The sequence below is a fragment of the Pseudomyrmex gracilis genome, unplaced genomic scaffold (assembly GCF_002006095.1).
Source record: "Pseudomyrmex gracilis isolate BER0280 unplaced genomic scaffold, ASM200609v1 scaffold_1401, whole genome shotgun sequence".
NCBI classification, from domain to species: Eukaryota; Metazoa; Arthropoda; class Insecta; order Hymenoptera; family Formicidae; genus Pseudomyrmex; species Pseudomyrmex gracilis.
The window spans coordinates 3,384-21,385 of record NW_018021985.1 but is presented as its reverse complement, the minus strand read 5'-3'; the positions used below and the strand labels follow the sequence as shown (position 1 = coordinate 21,385).

The following is an 18,002-nucleotide window of genomic DNA, read 5'->3' as shown; positions in this document are numbered from 1 at the left end:
TTTTTTTTTTTTTTTTTTGAATTTTATGATTTGGAGAGCACAATATCCTTATAAATAGCATCCTTTATAAATTGATAAAAATTGTGTGCTCTTGTAAAATTGTAATTACGTATTTCACGCAAAAGCAAAATAGAGATATTATCTTTGTGAAGAACTGTAAACTTCTTTATGGATCACACAATATTTGATCCATTTTGCAGTATTAGCGAGCATACAAAAAACACACGTACACACACAAAGCATTAGAAGCCTTCGAGATACAAGTGAATCTGTTTTAATCGGAAGAAAATTGTATAGTGAATAGGTCAGTAATTGAAATAAAATAACACATGCTTAACACCAATGAGAAAAACGTCCTGCATTTTAATCTCTTCACTCTTGAATAACGAGTGAGTGCATCCAATTGAAACACTTTTTACGAACATATTTTTTTTTCTCTCTCTTTCTTTGTTCTGTATCCACTTTCATCTGTTTTTTGTTTCTAAAAGTCTAGTAAAGGTTGTAGGCAAATGTGTTCACTGTATTCCGTTCTAACAGCGAGAGAGATAACGTGCATATATATTTTTCGACGGAACTGACGTGTTTATAATCAGTATGTAAACGCATATAGACGCGATGCGAGCGAGAGAAGAAATTTATTTAACGTTTCTATATATATATATATATATACTATATATCTATATATATTTGCACTAATGCTATAAAATAGAGATAATAATATACATATTTATATTGCGACGCAAATTAAAGATAAATTGCGATATTAAATGCGAGAACAATTATTGAAACATTGTGTGTTATTGTAGTAATATATAATATAGTCTAAGTAAAAGAATCACACATTACTGCAGGTATGGCATTCCAGTGATTGAATAGCATTATTTAGGAGCGAGCTATATAAAACACAAATCTTGTTATTCGTTTTGAATACTTAGAAACCGAATATCAATACTGTTGTGAATGGTTCATGGCATGATCTTGAACGTAACGAGATTGTACGAGACTGCTTATGTTTCAGATGTGTCTTCGATTCAAATCATCGTTAAGTGCGGCCGGACCTTTTGAGGGCCCTTAGCGCCGATCCCGTTACAAGGTATTCATGGGGGATTGCCTTATGGGATACTTAGTACAAATATACCGTTTCTCTATATTATATATATATTTAATATAGTCCGATGACAGAATCGTAGGTCGTACGTGAAAGAGTAGTCCGAGTCTTAAAGATGGTATCTATTTGATCAAACTGTTTTACATGTATCTTTTTCGAGGCAAAATAGAATAAGAATTTGATTCGCGCGCGAGTTCCAACAATTTCGTATGTTACAATATTTGAACATTTGCAAAATTTGTCACTTTTTTGTGAAGACAATGCGAAATGTAAGGCGTGAAATCGATCGAGACAATACTAATTCACGAGATATACATATATATATATGTATATATATGTATATATATATATATATATATACATGTAGATTAGTATTTTTGTTCAACAAAAAGGGCGATTGTATAGATATAATATGAAAAAAATCTCTGATAAGATGTAATTGAACAGAGGAAATATTCTCGGGAACGTTTCAATACAGAAGTAAAAAAAAAGTTATACTATGAAACTACGACTAGTATGTATTGTTCTAATTGGCAATTTGGTGATGTTTCACTTGTAGCCCTCCCTGTGCGGAGGGGAGGCAATGGAAGAGGTGATGAAAACAATTGATGAGGAAGGAAGGAAAATGTGCGATATACTTGCGCCTACGTCGTGTCTACTGCATATAGATACATGCACTGTCGCTCTCTAGACACAGTTCAACGTGGTTTATGCAATGGTTTAACTAGATTTAATCCGCGTGCTAAGGTTTCTCTTAGTTACATGAGATCGCAATCGAGGACTCGTAAGTATGTATGCAGGTAAAGTACATAATTATGAAAATTCTCAAAGCGACGACGAATAATACAAGTGTACTTCTATTTTTTTCAAAATTTATTCAGCGCGAGATCAAGATCTTTTTAAAATAACAAATCGTGTGTTGAGTGTTTGGTAACATACTAATATCTGCGTCTTTGAGTTTTCAGATATTTAAAACCTATGCGCTCTAGGAAAACGAAAAGCAGATACGCAATGAATTTATTATTCTTGACAAACAAACTGATTTTTTATATTTATCTCTTCCTGCCCTCTCTCGTTCTTACCCCCTTCTCGTAAATATTTTTACAAAATATGTAGAAATACTTTTAATATGAATAAAATGTCTCAAAATGATGCAAACCGTCTACATCTATCATCTTGTAACAAAAAGCGAATTTATTTCAAAACTTCTGGAAGTACAATAAAAAAAGAACGAAAACGAAATACAAAAACATCAAGTATTAAGTTTAACTAATTTAATGACAGCGCATATGAAATAGAGTTGCACATTAATGTTTATAGAACTTTTATTTGTTTATATATGTGTACATTCTATATACATATAAGTATTAAACTCATATTTTTATGTATACATATACACAATATGAATGTGTGTGTAGAGAACAAAGAACATTAAGTCTCACTAAAATCAGTAGGTTTTATGTACTCAAATTCATTTTGTTTTTCATAAATTTATTTTTTGTCATATATATGTATCAATATTTTATATATACACTGATTGTTGTATATCAAAAGTAAAGAAATGAGTACATTTGTACATTTTTCTCTTGAAATATTTTATAATGTTGAAGTACTTTGGTAAAATTTTATATATATAATTTGTCTTATATATATATATAATAAATAAGTAACTGTCTTATATAAGATTATCTATATATACATAGATAATTTGTTTTTCTAAAATTGATAATCTAATTAATTTACAATTTTAAAGATAACATCATATTGATTTTAAATTATATCATTTGTTTCTAGATAACATTTATATTTTGTATTTTTGTAAAACTCTTTTGAACTATTTAATCACGCTCTGGATAATACTGAATTATTACTTTGACAAATTCCTGAGCTAATTCCATCGACGACGCGCACAATACTCTTCTGCTCAACACGTCGAACGAACCTCCTATTAACATAAAAACAGTAGTTTCAAGTTAGTTTTGCAAATGTCTCATGTTTTATCTCGCATCAATTAAATTGCGTGATGTACGCATGATTATTTACCAGCTGGATCTATCGTTACACCGCCGGCTTCCCGAACGATGAGATCACCAGCTGCAATATCCCATGCGTGTATACCGAATTCAAAACAAGCATCAGCACCACCGAGTGCCACCATGCACATGTTCAACGCACATGATCCGAGTGTTCGTATTCTATATAGTGAACAAAAAAATAAAAAAAAGTGAAAGTTTCCATAGACGTGCAACAATGTCGCTTGTTAAACGTACCCATGAACGCGTGATGTGAGAAGTGTTAGATTTTGCAAGACTACTTGTAGTTTATCGGGATCCCTGCTCGTTCCCATTTCTAACATGAGCAATGCCTTACGCAGATCTAGAGCAATCATTAAATTGTTGAAAATAGCTAAAATAAAATGTGCGAAGTCGTAAGACTAAAATTAGAAGAGCAAAAATTGCCTTTTTCGCCGGATACGTGAATCGGAGCGCCGTTGTAAAATGCGCCTTGACCTTTGCGAGCGGTAAAAAGCTGCTCCAGGATCGGATTGTACACTATTCCGATCTCCGTCGTTTTGTTAACTAGCAAGGCAATTGATATGCACGTGTGCGGCAAACCGTGAACAAAATTCATCGTACCGTCGATCGGATCGATTACCCATGTTGGCGCGTCCGTTAATTGCACCTTCTGGCCTGAAGCAGTGGACTCTTCGCCAATGAATCTGTTTTGCAATTTAAATATCAAATATTTGTAACTTTAAGTAACGCATTTCTTATGGAATTAACATTCTCAGGTATATGCGTCACAAAGTACAAGCGTGTTAAATAAAATGCAAACATGTAATACTAAAAATTGTAAATTATAGTCTATTAGTCAAACAATAAGAGAAAAACTGACTCAAACTTACTTATGGTCAGGATATTTCGACGATATTCCATCCATTAGAATTCTCTCGATTTCTTGATCCCATTCTGTGACTAAATCAATGTCGCACGATTTTGTTTGCACATCTTTGCATTGCGAAATTCTGTACTTGATGATCTAGAAATCAAGATTTTTTAAGTACTTAACTACAACTAGCTTATATCTTAAGATAAGAGTAAAACAAACAGCTGGATATCGATTGCATAAGAAATTTTTAAGAGAAAGAACTTGTTGAGCAAATGTGTAATTGTTAACTGAAAGAGATAAGAAAAGACTTGATGAAAGAGGTAATTCATCTTTCCTACACATTTTATTCACGCTTGTACCTCTCTCTTACATACACACTGAGACATACTACACATTGAAAATCATCTTCAATTTGGGAGTACATTCCCCTATGGCATGTCACGGCCAATTGAGCGACTGTCGCGATATTTTATAGAGATATTAAACAAGAAAACAATCAGCACGTGTGTATATTAAACTTTCATGTACAACATAACATTTGTCACAAGTAGTCATACAGGACGTTAATGTTTTTACATATGAAGTTGCATTTTTCATTGTCAAGATATTATTGAGGCATTGTTGAAGACACTTCATGTGTGAAAGCATAAACGCTTTTGCATATAATTTTTATCAAGCGGAGACAAGATCACAAGAGAAACGAAAGGATACCTTCCTGGTATCTCAAAAAAGATCGATAAGCCACATCGGACTCTCACGTTATATTCAGAGAACAAGAGAAATAGGATACTACATTCGACTTACCGAGCCAGCCTGTTTCACGAGCCGCAGGATCTCGACGTAACACTTGTCCATGTCCATGACTCCGCAAACTCTGCAATGTGCTTTCTACACTTGCTTCGAGAAAGAATTCACAGCGACATGCGCGGGCAACTAGCTCCGCCGTGAGTTTGTTCATATCGACGACGCTCGGCAAGATATCGCTACCTCTTCAGCTGACAGACGCTCAACACACTGACGTCAAACCGGACTCCCACGGTTTTCAACAGGCTTCGCAGTAATGTAGCTAGAAGAGCGAAGTTCGAAATCGTGATTTCGAGACTTGAGAAAGAAAAACGATCCTAAATAATAATTAAATTTATTGGCGTAAAACCAAACTTTAAATTATCAAAACGACTTGGTGATATTCTTTGCAGTGTGTCCATATGCCAGAAAATAGTTTCAATAAGAAAGAATAATACATAGATTTTAAAAAGGAAGAGGCAAGAGGAAAAGAAGTACACTCTTCAACATTTAACAGAACAATTCTTTAATTCTGACGAATTTTTCAACATATACTCACGCACAAACAAACAAACACACATATGTCTGGTAATAACCTTTGTCACGCGCCTAGAGATTAAGCATGCAAAATGATATATGGGTTGTTTCTTCACGGCGGATTCATTCGCAGATTTTATAAATTAGTAATCATTGCGAAACTCGCAAAAGAAAGGAACTTTTCAACTCAGTGCAATCCCTTTACCACGGTAAAAGTTATACGGTTATTATCGAACATCTTGTGTGTACACATATATATTTTAATATATGTATATAATTTGGATGTGCGCAAGCATACATATATAATAATATATCTAACATATTCTCTCTTTTATAGATTTTTCCTGATTTTGTCTACATATAATATATATGTATATATATTTATGTATATGTTTTATTTATATCTAAAGTTTTTTGTTCCACAAGGAATGATATGTATATGATGCAACTCCTATAAAAGAGGAGCACGAGGCAATTTTTTATTCATAAATTTTTCTTTTTGTCAGTCACGCGTTCTTTAAATATGGCGGAAACGAGATCATTTACATCTCAATTTTGAAAGTTTATTTTATCAAAGAGTATAAATATTAAAATAAAATACAATAGAACTTAAAATCAACTAAACACTGACACCCTGTATAGTTTTATACAAAGACGTTCAACTCATTATTTATATGTACATTAAATTGCAGAAAGCAATTGAATCGAACTGTCTTTTTTTTTTCGCAATTATCTACCAACAAACATCGTTTAGTCGGGCCACACTTGTCTATTTAAATAGCGGTTATTAGCAATTGTGCAATCAGCATTTCGTCTGCCTCATTGTGCTATTTTACAATTTACTTGTACTGAGCTGTCTTATATATTCTGCAAAATAAATTACTTTCAAACTTAACTTGGACTTTCTTAACAGAAAGGACACTTAGGCTACTTATTATAAGCAATGCATGATATGTATCGGTGGCCGCGCTTGTCTTAGAGAGCCGACCAATATAGTTTACTTTTCATCATTACCTTATTACTATTCTCTCGAGAAACTCGAGCAGTAATATCGGAATCTTGATTACAGAAGAAGATAACGCTATATCGTTGATGCATCTTGTACGTTCGTAATTGTTAAATTAATAAATAGACACACACACAATAAAATTTCGGAACGCATACGCGTCTCTGATGTTTACACGTGTAAATCAACAGAATTCGTTATGCAAACCGTCACTTTTATCCCTTATATGATTATTATCGAGTTACTTAGACTTGGAAACAGTGGTCTAGTTTCCACCGAAGCATTAATTCACATCTAATGCGACGTAGAATCAAATTTAAGTCGATGGAAACCTGTCAAATTGCGCTGATTTCGCTTCCGCTTTGATCTATAAGTACTCTACTTCCAATGGAAACGGAACACTAAATTTGATCTGTACCGAAGTTGAGGATTTCGGTGGAAACTAGACCAGTGTTCACAGTTTTAGCTTCCTTACAGCATGCTAAAGCGGTGGAAGGGATGCGCACAACAGCACCAAATTCTACCTGCATAAACTCGCTGCTGTTGTGCGCATTCCTTCCACCGCTTAAGCATACTGTAAGGAAGCTAAAACTGTGAACACTGCTTGGAAATCGCGTTTTCCAAGTCTAATTAAAAACAACACATATAGAGTTTCCTCAAGATGGTTTTGTTTGTTATGAATACGCAAGAAAAGTGCGTCGTTTGTTTAAATGTTCTTCGGTCTCAGCTCGAAGAGAAGCTGTATGACGCTCTCGTCGCCCAGCGTCGACGTGTCACCAATATTCCTGTCGCCCGCCGCGATTTTTCTGAGCATACGTCTCATGATCTTGCCGGACCTCGTCTTCGGTAACGCCGGAGCGTATTGGATGACGTCTGGTTGCGCAAACGGACCGATTCTCTCGCGTACTGTTGAATATTTTTTAATTAATATATAAAAAGAATGTTAAAAAAATAGATCGACTATTTACAAAATCTACCTTTCTTTTTCAGCTCGGTCTGCAATTTTTCATCAAACGTTTTTCCTGTAGTCGGCGTGATGAAGCAATATAGACATTGACCTTTCACAGGATGCGATTTACTGACTACTGCAGCTTCGGTAACCGAAGAATGTTCTGCCAACACACTTTCTACCTCGGCCGTTGACATCAGATGCCCGGAAACGTTCAGCATGTCATCGATACGACCAGTTACCCATAGATATCCATCTTTGTCACGTCTTGCTCCTAAAATCATAAATAAAGATTTTTATTGTCAATCCACAAGTGGTTATCTGTAATTTTTAATCAAACTATGGAATGCTACGATATCTCGATAAATATATATCGATGTTTACATTTTTTGTGCCTGCAATTTGGACAGATTTCCGATTGATTGTGCCGTCATTGTACGCACTATGTACAACACACCTTCTATATTTACACAAAAATCTTATTGGAAATCTTATTTATGGCGTGAAGACGCCAGTAAATTATCATATTTAGTCACTGTTGATGACAAAATCGTTAAATCTTTGAGATCCGTGATTCAACTTCGATCGATTCAATTAGTTACAAAAATAAATTAAAATGACTCTTGAACCGTCGAGGATCCAAAAGATTAAAGCTCGTCAAATAATAGATTGCAGAGGCGAGCCGACGTTAGAAGTCGACGTGATTATCGATGTCGGTTTGTGCAGATCGTCAGTATCTGCCAACGTAACAGTTCAACAACCGGATCAAGCGCAAGAGATAAGAGATGGGGACCCGGCCTTGTATCAGGGTCGTTCCGTATTCAAAGCCGTTGATATCATCAACAAGGTGATCGGTCTTGAACTTGTGAAGGCAAGATTGGATATTTGTCAGCAAAGACAAATAGATGAGTGGTTGATAAAAAACGACGGAACGTCGAACAAATCGAAATTCGGTGTGAACACCATTCTCGGCGTTTCTGCGACTTGCTGCAAAGCCGGTGCCGCTAAAAAAGGTCTTCCGCTTTACAGGTTTCTGTTAATTTAATTTACGTCATTCTAACACAACACTAATTTTATTTGAATACCGAAGAAAACTCTCTTTTTATTGTATGTCGTTATCTTGTTTTTTTTTTTTCAGATATATTGCTGAAATGGCGCAAACTTACAATTTACAATTACCGGTGCCGAACTTCACCATGCTTTGTGGAGGACGATTTGGCCCTAACAGTTTATTTTGTCAGGAATTCGGGATACTACCCACAGGTACGTGCAGAACCGAAGTGTATGTTCAAATTTTCATATACCGTTTGTTCAAATAATTGAACAAACGGTCATTCCTAAATACTCGATTTAGGCGCCGAAAGCTTTGCCGACGCCGTAAGAATGGCCACCGATGTGTACCAAGTACTGAAGAAAAAAATCATCGAAGATCACAAAATAAATGGTCAATTACCCGTTAACGATTTAGGAGCGTTTGTTCCTAAATTGGAAAATAACACGGATGCGTTGACTCTATTAAACGAGTGCATTAGAATCGCGGGTTATGAGGGCAAAATCAAGATAGCGCTCGATTTGGCAGCGTCCGCGTTTTTTAAAGAAGGTTCTTCTTCTGTTGTTTACACACTCGAAGTATCTTTTTCATTCCTTTACTTATCAACGGAGTTGACGAGAACGCGTTTATACTCTTACAGGAAAGTATAACGTAGGATTTAAGACAGATCGTGCTGAGTTATTGGAAACCGAAGCCTTGCGGAATCGGTATCTGAATTATATCAAGGCATTTCCAATGATAGACTCGCTCGAGGATCCATTCGCTCGAGACGACAAGGATGGCTGGTTGACACTCGCCGATCAGGATATTCAAGTAGTCAGCGACGCTCTCACCGCGATGATCAGAGAGAAAATCACTGATGCGTTCAATATGAAACTAGCAAATGCCCTCATGCTGAGAATATCGCAAATCGGCACTGTGACTGAACTAATAGATTATGCAACGGAAGCAAGATTACATAATTGGGGATGCATCATAGGCGGAAGTCCGTGCGAAACGGAAGAGTCTTTTATTGCTGATCTGGCAGTCGGACTTTCCGTCGGCCAGTTCAAAGCGGGAGCACCTTGCAGGAGTGAGAGGGTGGCCAAATATAATCGACTAATGCAAATCGAGGAAGAATTGGGCAAAGATGCCAAATACGTCGGATCAAATTATCGAAATCTCTAAACAAAATATCATTTATAAACGTAATTATATAGAAAAATAATAATATTCTTACCATCTCCTGTGCAGTAAAATCCGTTGAATCGGTCGAAATACGTATTCTGAAAACGTTGGTGATTTCCATAAAGTGTACGCATCATTCCGGGCCACGGTCGACGGAAAACAAGGTAACCTTCTCCTTCGCCTTCGATTACATGACCGTCTTCATCGAGAAGTTCAGGCAAGACTCCGAAAAACGGGAACGTCTGCGCAATCATTTTTTCCGTATATTACAAATGAATTACTTATTAAAAATAAAATTGTGTATAATAATTATTTAACATAAAATTTACGAGTTAAGGAAAGTATGTCTAATGAAAAATTTGTATACCGCTGAGCCTGGCTTCATAGGTGTGGCGCCTGGTAACGGTGTGATTACGTGACCCCCGGTTTCTGTCTGCCAGAAGGTATCTGCTATGCTGCACTTGCCGTGACCGACGAGACTGTAAAACCAGAGCCAGGCCTCGGTATTGATCGGTTCGCCCACCGAACCAAGAACCTAATATATATAAGTATATTTCCGTGTACGTTAAGTCGATTTTATTTCTCAGAGAAGACAAAGCAGTAATGAGATTCACCTTGAGAGTAGATAAAGAGTGCCTCTTCACGAACTCGTCACCAAATTTCATCAGCGACCTGATAGCCGTGGGCGCCGTGTAAAACTGCGTAACTTTATACTTGTCAATGACGGTCCAGTACCGATCGTTCTCGGGATAAAAGGGCGTTCCCTCGAACTGTCAATGCAAATAATATTACTAAAAATTATCAAAAACGATTTACATGTAAAAAAACGATTATATATATATATAAATATAAATATATATATATATATAATATATATTTTATATATGTATATATACATACTATAACAGACGTTGCACCGTTTGCCAACGGCCCGTAAACTACATAAGTGTGTCCTGTGATCCAACCGATGTCAGCGGTGCACCAGTAGATATCGCCTGGATGGTAATCGAAAACATATTTGAACGTTGTCGCCGCGTAGATCAAGTATCCTGCGGTGGTGTGAAGAACACCTTTTGGTTTGCCGGTGGAACCGCTGAGAATGGAACAGAAAAGAAATTATTTGAATACGAAGCGAAAAAGATACATATATCAAAAACACTTTCTGTTATCGATTTTTTACCTCGTGTAAAGAATAAAAAGCGGATCCTCGGCAGCCATCCAGACCGGATAACAGCTTGATTCTGCATCCTCCATCTCATCGTGCCACCAAACATCCCGGTCGTCGTCCCAAGCAACGTTGGCCATTTCTATAACGTCGCCGTTGCTGGTGCCGTTTACTTTGTTTGATTTACCTTGGGGATTGTTAAGTCTCCTCAAGTGCGCGATGACGATGCAGCTCTCAAGCTGGTGGTTCTGCTTCTTGACCTTGTTCAGAGCTTCGTCGCAGATATTCTTCAACAGCAACAATTTCTCGCCTCTCCACACGCCGTCCGTGGTGATCAAGACTTTGGCTTTGGAGTCGAGTATACGTTCCGCCAAAGAATCTGACGAATATCCTGCAAACTGCGATCACGCGTTATTTTTGTCTTTTTGCCACGCGACAGATCGTTGATTCACATTGACAGTTTACTCACCACCACGCTATGCACCGCTCCTATTCTCGTGCAGGCCAACATGGCAATCGGTAACTCCAAAATCATCGGCATATAAAGTACAACCCTGTCTCCTTTGGTTACACCCTTTGATTTAAGAACGTTCGCGAACCTGCACGTTTCCTCGAGCAGCTTTCTGTATGTTAATCGCGAATAATCCTCTGGATCATTTCCTTCCCTAACAACAATCAATTTCGAGATTACATTGTCGATAAAATCTTGAATATAGTACGGTTCAAAGAAAATTATGAGAATATTATTTAATTTACGCAATAATTTATACATACATATACATATAAATTATTGCGTAAATTAAATAATATTATTCTCATAAATAAATAAAGAAATAAATAGATGCATATATGTATGTACATATATATACGGTTTATATAAAGGTTTTATATAAAGGTTTTAATTAGTGTTAATGTTATCATATAATTTCATTCAGCTTGTAGCTGAATAGAGAAAGTAAATTTGTTTTTAGAAAGTTTTTATTAAAAAGTAAAGTCACGTTTTCTGTGAACGATTCCGCACATATATTTAGCGAATTATCGATATAAGAAACCGCTAACGCGGTCTAAAAAACGCCATGAATGAAATTAACTATATATGTACTACAGAGTTAGATGAAAACTTTGTCTAGTCGCAGTAGAGTTGCTTGTGATACAGATCGTAAATGATAAGAGAAGTTCACACGAGTCAACTGATAATTAACAACTTTTTAATACTACCTACACTTTACGTAATCAACGAACTAATCCGAATTCTATTTATAGTAGATAACTAACGCGTAGTTATAAATATGTAAAGAAAAAGTAATAACTAATTTTTTTCATGTGTGATCACGTGAAACAAATTAATGCTCTTATATGGCCACGCAAATTTCCTGTCCATGTAAAATAGACTTTTTATCTGGTAAAACTGAGATAAAATACATCGTAGTTCGTAAGAGACATGATAATAAGAAGTATTAATGAGATGTACATGTCATTCAACCCTAAGCTTAGAAAGGGAACAAACAAAAGCGAAGATTATATTAGACAAAGTTACATAAAATAAAACGCGATGCGTATTCAAAGTTACTAATTAGTTCTAGCTATATTTAGACAGTTCGGTCTATCTATCTTCTGGATTTTTATTTGTTAATTAATAATAAACAAATTTTCATTGTTTTATCTTATTCAACTATATAATCTATAATCATCACGTATCGGTCACGTATCGATCACGCGAAAAAAAAGAAATTCACATATCTCTATCCGTCCGTGAGATAAATTTCAACTCCAACCGAATTTTTATACTCTTCGACTCTCGCACGACTGAATCATGATAGCGTAATATTTTAATTTCGCGTGTTCCTGGGCGCGCGAAGCTGACGCAACGAATGACGCGACCGCGCGCGATATCTCGACGGCCAATGGAATCGCAGGTGGTGTAGTTCGCGCATAAGTCGAATTTTTCGTCGATTGATGAGCACGGACATCGTCCGATGTTAGATAGTGCACGATCATGCAATATCGAATCATTACGATATCACGTGCGCGAGAAACTCAATGTTGCAATTTTCCAATTAAATACGAACACACTCCGAAAATATTTGAATTCCGATATTGTACTCTGATACATGGTCTACGATACTCTGACCGCGCTGTTTATACAATTGATGGTAATCGATGGTGATCGGTAAACTTTAGCGCATAGAGGACGAGGCCGTATATCAAATATGTATGAAGCGTGATATCGCGAAATTACATATCTCACGATTGTCCTTTTCACGTGTTTTCTGTGCACTGTGTTATAATTTAGTCTTAAAAAAAAAACTTCATTCATTATTAAAGACTCGGTTGTCATTGTATAGTATTGGGGTAACAATAGAATACTCTCAATCACAGACTGGTTGTCGGACAAATACGTATTTTTCAGATCTGAAAAAAAGTAACCATGATCTTTACTAACTTGTTGACTTGTCTTACCAATAAAACGCTATTTTGTCCCCGTTTCCGCTCTTGACGTTTTTATCGAGCAAATTAAAGCTTATATTCGTCGACGCTCCCTCCATCCATTTGATGAAAATATCGCCTTTGCTCAGATCGAAATTGTACGAGAAGAACTTGTCCTCGATTGCCGGCGTTTCCCAATAAAATTGCTTGGCTATTTCTCCCCAGAATTGCACCGGTTCCTTTATGGATCTAAATAAAAGAAAAACAAAATCACGGTAATCTCCACGTTACCAACTTATCGACTTAGAGTTATGTTTCTCTTAAAATCTTTTTTATCACACAATATTATATTAATATTTAATAATTGAACAATTTTATCACAATATGTAAGTTCAAAAGATCTGAAAAAAACTTTACGCGTTATATATGTCGTATAATATATACGTAGTATTGTAACGTTATATTAGTTTTTTTGCATATAGTAATTGCTAAGTTATTGTTGGTATTACAATAAAAAGATTAATGGAGTCGTGCTTACGAAATTAATTCATTTTAAGTTTCTCTCGCGTAATCAATTTCTTTCTGCTTTGTTTACAAATTTATGCACACAAAGTATTGACGTATTCTCACCGCTTCCGCATTATTCGGTTCGTAGTTCAGTTGAATTTATTACAGTAAAATAAATACGCTTTGTGTGTGGCTTTTTGAAGTAACTTTTTGTTAAAAGCAAAAAGATCTCTCATATGAAAAGACAACTTTTTTTCACGAAAATTGTCACAAAAAAACTAATTGCTAAAACAATAATTACGTTAGCACTAATAATATAAATCTCAAATGCGTGAGAAAGGCTCGTCATGGCGGTAATATCTTTGCGCCAGTTCATCGAGAAGAACGTTTAAAAAAAACTAGGAAATCTGCCCCACCCCCGTCGATCGATATCGCGCTTCTATTGTACAAATGCGTATGAAGATGAAATAAAATCTCACTATGACTGAGATGTCGTTTAATTTATTGCAATTCAGCTGTTTTATATATGTATGCACAAAAAAAAAAAAAGAGATTTTGGCAATCTCTTTTAAACTTTGATCGTTTTACCCCTTTTTTTCCTTTGCGCGTCAGTCATTGTTTTGCTTGTCATTCTTACTGTTTAATATGTTTTGCGAGACGATTGTCACTATTATGGAGTCTGTTTGCAATTATAATTATATCGTATCGTTTCCGCACGAATTTTGCATCACAACAAGTGACGCAAAAGCTTTGAGCCGCAAGAATAATTTTAACGTCTAATTAAAAAATGACATGTCAAAGTATTTTATTCTATGTACGTGGGGTAGTTGAAGTTGCCGATTTTCGCTCACCTTTCGTGCATAAGCTTGTACTGTTCCAGACTACCGCAGTGCGCTTTCTTGGCGAGATCCGAATTGGGGTAGTATATTTTATCCGCCATGTTTCAACCCTCTAAAAGTCTCTTCGTTCTGGTTAAAGTTTTGCGATCTGGCTAAATTGCGATCCTGACACCTAAGAGAAATGTCACCTTCCTGGTTTGTCGGCAGCGAAATGTCGAATCTTTTTGTGAGAAACACGCGAAGTGGCGAAAAACGCTGTAATAAAGTACAACGCGAGTAAACTCGCGCGCTCTACCACTTCGCTACTTTGACTGACCAAACCGCCGCTGATTCCACTATCCTATATTGACATTAAACAGCTGTTACTGCGCACGTGCGGCAAATGGTGATGAAACAGGAGTGTACAAAAGAACGGAAGATAATTTTTTAACAGAAACTCTCAAGAGTAATTTTTGTCACATTTTTGCTTCTGACTGGTTGAATTAGCGTCAATCGTAATCGATCGATTTGACTAATCAATCCCAATCGCGGATTGGTCCAATTAATTTTAATCGAAGACGGCAAAAGTGGTTCTTAAAGACTTGGCGACAATTTGATATCAAATTAAGTATTTCACTAATTATCTTACTGAAATATATCGGATCAATTGGCTGATTGATTGATTGATTAGTCAATCAATCGATTAATTAATCGGAGTACATTAAGAAATAAAACCAGGGAAAAATTGTAAAAGAACAATAAGGGCGATTGTAGTACCTATTTTCTATATTGCATTAAAACAACCTAGTGAAGTAGCTAGTGCAGATAAAAAAGAGCGTTATATAAAGGGTTCTTGCAAAATGCCCTGAGTATTATAATTCTATTCTATTTTGTTCACGAAAAATCGATGGATATAAGACACCATAGCTTTGAGATGACATCTCACTTGTAAAAAACCTATAATTATAATATAATATTATTAGTATTAATTTAGTTTAGATATTGATGTCATATAAGTAACATATTAATATTACTTACAAATATTGATTAAGTAGCTTAAATTGTGTTCAAGTCACGCTTTATTTATTTGATTCTATTTCTCTTATATAATAATTGATCAAAATTGTTTGAATTGTTTCTATATCCAGCCGAATGTCACTGAGTGCACGGCGCCACAGTGACGGCGCCATGTTAGTTCGGTGTTGGCCGCCGCGTGCGTGATGACGTTTTTGTGGCCGGAGCGACGTGGCTCGTGGTGCAGGTGGCTCGGTTTTTACGGTAGAGCGCCCGGTACTCTGTGATCCTGTTGTCTGTCGTGTCGCGCTCGCGGTGCCGTGAAGACGCTCGCCTGGACCAGGATGGTCGCGGTAAAGGGACGCAAAAGCTCAAACAAAAACCCGCCAATATTAAGCCACGAGTTTGTCATACAAAATCATGCGGACATCGTCTCCTGTCTGGCGATAATCTTTGTGATCGGTTTGATGGTGCAGGTTGGTTTAACAACAAACTCTTTCTTCTTTTTTATCTCCCATCTGGGAGAGATGGATACGAATTTACTTTCTTGACAAAATTCAGAAAGATTGTGCAAAATCATTTATATTTAACATCTGGTAGTAATTTTGTGGTTTCTGTTGCATCAAAGTTCGTGTAAACTTGAAAAATAAAAGACCATATGTTACTAGTTGTCAATATTGTAAAGTCAAATAGTAAAATAAATTAAAACTTTTTTTATATTTTTATTTAGTATACATATAAAACATATATATTAATGTAACTTAGAATTTAAATATTTATTGTATTAATTGTTGTGATATAACAAATATGTGCGTTTGTATGTTGTGGTAAAATTTGTAATGTTAATACAGACATATTAATATACTTTCTTAGTTTGTATTTATAGTAATTTATAAAGAATTCTGATATATAATTGTTTTCAGGTCACATCACCATGGGCATACATGTTTATTGCTCTTCACCATAATGTGACTAATACTACAGAAGATCCAACAGCATTAATAAAGTACACTATAGGATGGAAGGACACATGTGCAGTATTCTTTTATTTCTTAATAACAATTATACTACATGCTGTATTTCAGGAATATATATTTGATGTAAGTAATACACACAAAATTACATATTCATATATAACTTTCTTTTGCTTGATAAAACTATTATTTTTTTCTTTACAGAAAATTTCTAAACGACTTCACTTAAGTAAAGTAAAACTTGCAAAGTTCAATGAATCCAGTCAATTGGCAGTGTTTTATGTTTTGTCCGCATTGTGGGCAATTGACATTATTGTCAGGTAATACGGGATTTAAAAATAGAGATATATTTGTGTGTCACTAGATCTTCGTATTAAAAAAAACTCGACATGAAAAAATATGTATAAAATTTTTCTTTTAGAGAGAATATGCTATTTAATATATGGGTATTGTGGGAAGAATATCCGGCGCCGATGTCTTTCTCCTTGAAGCTGTTTTTTATCAGTCAATTTGCTTACTGGTTACACTGCTACCCTGAACTCTATTTTCAACGAGTGAAAAAAGAAGATATTCCACGTCGCATCTTCGGCACAACCGTCGGATTGTTCTTCGTATCTCTAGCTTATTTCTTCAAGTAATAACATAACGCGCTGATGTTTTCTTTTTGTTTTTTTTTTCTACAGTGTGTAACAATTATTTATTTTTTTATAGCTTCCAACAACTTGCCGTAATCTTGTTGACTCTCCATTACGTAGCAGATGCTTTGCAACATGGAGCCAGGCTAATTCACTTTGTTGGTCAAAAAGAAAACAGAACAAAATGTACGTCATCTTCAACCTGTTATTAATACAGCATATTTAAATTAATACATGTTAATAATATGATATATGTGTTCAGTGGCGTTTCTAGTTGCCAATTCGGTATACGCATTCGCCCGCATTGCCACCATCGCACTGTCGGCTGTAGTATTCTTATATGGTCTGAGGAAGCAAGAGTTTAACTTCGACTATAACACTGGCAATTATAATATTCCTGCTGTGCAGTTCTTGGGAGTATCTATAATCTTATTCTTCCAAGGCTACCTACTGTATCTCTTCATTAAGAAGCAAGTTAAGCTCGCGCGCGAAAACGCCGCGGTTGTCGTCGTAAAGACAAAACCAAAGCAAAAAACAAAAAAACGAGAAGGTAAAATCAAGTGTTTTGTTGTTAATTTCAATATATATATATATCAGCATTACTATTATATAATGATTAATATATACACACTCACACACATATACATTATATTTGTTTTGAACATTTAATGCATTGCAGTGTCTATTATTATTTTATGTCATGTTCAGGTAAAAAATCCGCCTTGCCCGAAGATGACGATCTTCCGGAGGTAGATCAAGCAACGAAAAAGAATCTGAGAAACCGTTCTTCAGCCAAAGCGAAATAAATGGTCAACGAATTCGAGAAATTCTAAAAAAATTGGTCAAATATTTGATCTTCATCTGTCTGGATACGTCATGAATACGTCGAAAAATTCAGAATATATGAAAATATGTGATTGCTGTTTATAATATAAACATGAAGCTTCCATTGTGCTGCCGATTTAAATCATA

The 18,002-nt window shown here is 35.6% G+C and overlaps 5 protein-coding genes across 7 annotated transcripts in view; 3 read left to right on the top strand and 2 right to left on the bottom strand.

Moving 5' to 3' along the window:
- LOC109862125 (serine/threonine-protein kinase PRP4 homolog) overlaps positions 1–2,260 on the top strand; it is a 7,882-nt gene extending 5,622 nt beyond the window's left edge. For 2 of the 3 annotated variants that reach the window (XM_020442059.1, XM_020442056.1), the window contains exons 13-14: positions 1,019–1,093; positions 1,668–2,260. The gene's annotated coding sequence lies outside the window, so the exon portion shown is untranslated. Of the gene's footprint in view, positions 1–1,018 lie in introns of all 3 variants that reach the window. The other variant, XM_020442057.1, reaches the window with a different exon arrangement.
- Positions 2,261–2,866: 606 nt separating this feature from the next.
- Positions 2,867–5,106, bottom strand: LOC109862124 (inositol monophosphatase 1-like). The gene is made up of 6 exons (XM_020442055.1): positions 4,802–5,106; positions 4,014–4,147; positions 3,568–3,827; positions 3,379–3,484; positions 3,152–3,303; positions 2,867–3,053 (listed from the first exon to the last, which is right to left on the bottom strand). The coding sequence occupies exons 1-6, from the start codon at positions 4,856–4,858 to the stop codon at positions 2,947–2,949; spliced, it is 816 nt and encodes a 271-aa protein (XP_020297644.1). The 5' UTR covers positions 4,859–5,106; the 3' UTR covers positions 2,867–2,946.
- A 1,722-nt stretch (positions 5,107–6,828) lies between these two features.
- Positions 6,829–14,742, bottom strand: LOC109862126 (acetyl-coenzyme A synthetase). Its single transcript, XM_020442061.1, has 10 exons — positions 14,441–14,742; positions 13,116–13,331; positions 11,125–11,320; positions 10,671–11,053; positions 10,391–10,583; positions 10,105–10,260; positions 9,858–10,025; positions 9,543–9,732; positions 7,301–7,546; positions 6,829–7,229 (listed from the first exon to the last, which is right to left on the bottom strand). Exons 1-10 carry the CDS (start codon positions 14,527–14,529, stop codon positions 7,030–7,032), a joined length of 2,037 nt encoding a protein of 678 aa, XP_020297650.1. The 5' UTR covers positions 14,530–14,742; the 3' UTR covers positions 6,829–7,029.
- On the top strand, positions 7,568–9,528 carry LOC109862127 (enolase-like). The gene is made up of 4 exons (XM_020442062.1): positions 7,568–8,301; positions 8,411–8,535; positions 8,627–8,872; positions 8,964–9,528. The coding sequence occupies exons 1-4, from the start codon at positions 7,889–7,891 to the stop codon at positions 9,488–9,490; spliced, it is 1,311 nt and encodes a 436-aa protein (XP_020297651.1). The 5' UTR covers positions 7,568–7,888; the 3' UTR covers positions 9,491–9,528.
- An 877-nt stretch (positions 14,743–15,619) lies between the features above and the next one.
- LOC109862123 (translocating chain-associated membrane protein 1) lies at positions 15,620–18,002 on the top strand. Its single transcript, XM_020442054.1, has 7 exons — positions 15,620–15,897; positions 16,345–16,521; positions 16,600–16,715; positions 16,817–17,029; positions 17,107–17,216; positions 17,293–17,580; positions 17,739–18,002. The coding sequence occupies exons 1-7, from the start codon at positions 15,766–15,768 to the stop codon at positions 17,834–17,836; spliced, it is 1,134 nt and encodes a 377-aa protein (XP_020297643.1). The 5' UTR covers positions 15,620–15,765; the 3' UTR covers positions 17,837–18,002.

What these genes read in the sequence shown, in the direction of transcription:
- LOC109862124 (XM_020442055.1), bottom strand. Translation starts at nt 4,858, where the DNA reads ATGGACATGGACAAGTGTTACGTCGAGATCCTGCGGCTCGTGAAACAG. An exon ending in TCACGTATCCGGCGAAAAAG is followed by an intron (nt 3,485 to 3,567) that starts GCAATTTTTGCT and finishes TGATTGCTCTAG; the next exon opens with ATCTGCGTAAGGCATTGCTC. An exon ending in TGTAACGATAGATCCAGCTG is followed by an intron (nt 3,054 to 3,151) that starts GTAAATAATCAT and finishes TTATGTTAATAG; the next exon opens with GAGGTTCGTTCGACGTGTTG.
- LOC109862127 (XM_020442062.1), top strand. Translation starts at nt 7,889, where the DNA reads ATGACTCTTGAACCGTCGAGGATCCAAAAGATTAAAGCTCGTCAAATA. An exon ending in AAAGGTCTTCCGCTTTACAG is followed by an intron (nt 8,302 to 8,410) that starts GTTTCTGTTAAT and finishes TTTTTTTTTCAG; the next exon opens with ATATATTGCTGAAATGGCGC. An exon ending in GTCCGCGTTTTTTAAAGAAG is followed by an intron (nt 8,873 to 8,963) that starts GTTCTTCTTCTG and finishes ATACTCTTACAG; the next exon opens with GAAAGTATAACGTAGGATTT.
- LOC109862126 (XM_020442061.1), bottom strand. Translation starts at nt 14,529, where the DNA reads ATGGCGGATAAAATATACTACCCCAATTCGGATCTCGCCAAGAAAGCG. An exon ending in GACAAAATAGCGTTTTATTG is followed by an intron (nt 11,321 to 13,115) that starts GTAAGACAAGTC and finishes GATTGTTGTTAG; the next exon opens with GGAAGGAAATGATCCAGAGG. An exon ending in GACCGAGCTGAAAAAGAAAG is followed by an intron (nt 7,230 to 7,300) that starts GTAGATTTTGTA and finishes AATATTCAACAG; the next exon opens with TACGCGAGAGAATCGGTCCG.
- LOC109862123 (XM_020442054.1), top strand. Translation starts at nt 15,766, where the DNA reads ATGGTCGCGGTAAAGGGACGCAAAAGCTCAAACAAAAACCCGCCAATA. An exon ending in TTCAGGAATATATATTTGAT is followed by an intron (nt 16,522 to 16,599) that starts GTAAGTAATACA and finishes TTTTCTTTACAG; the next exon opens with AAAATTTCTAAACGACTTCA. An exon ending in TCTCTAGCTTATTTCTTCAA is followed by an intron (nt 17,030 to 17,106) that starts GTAATAACATAA and finishes ATTTTTTTATAG; the next exon opens with CTTCCAACAACTTGCCGTAA.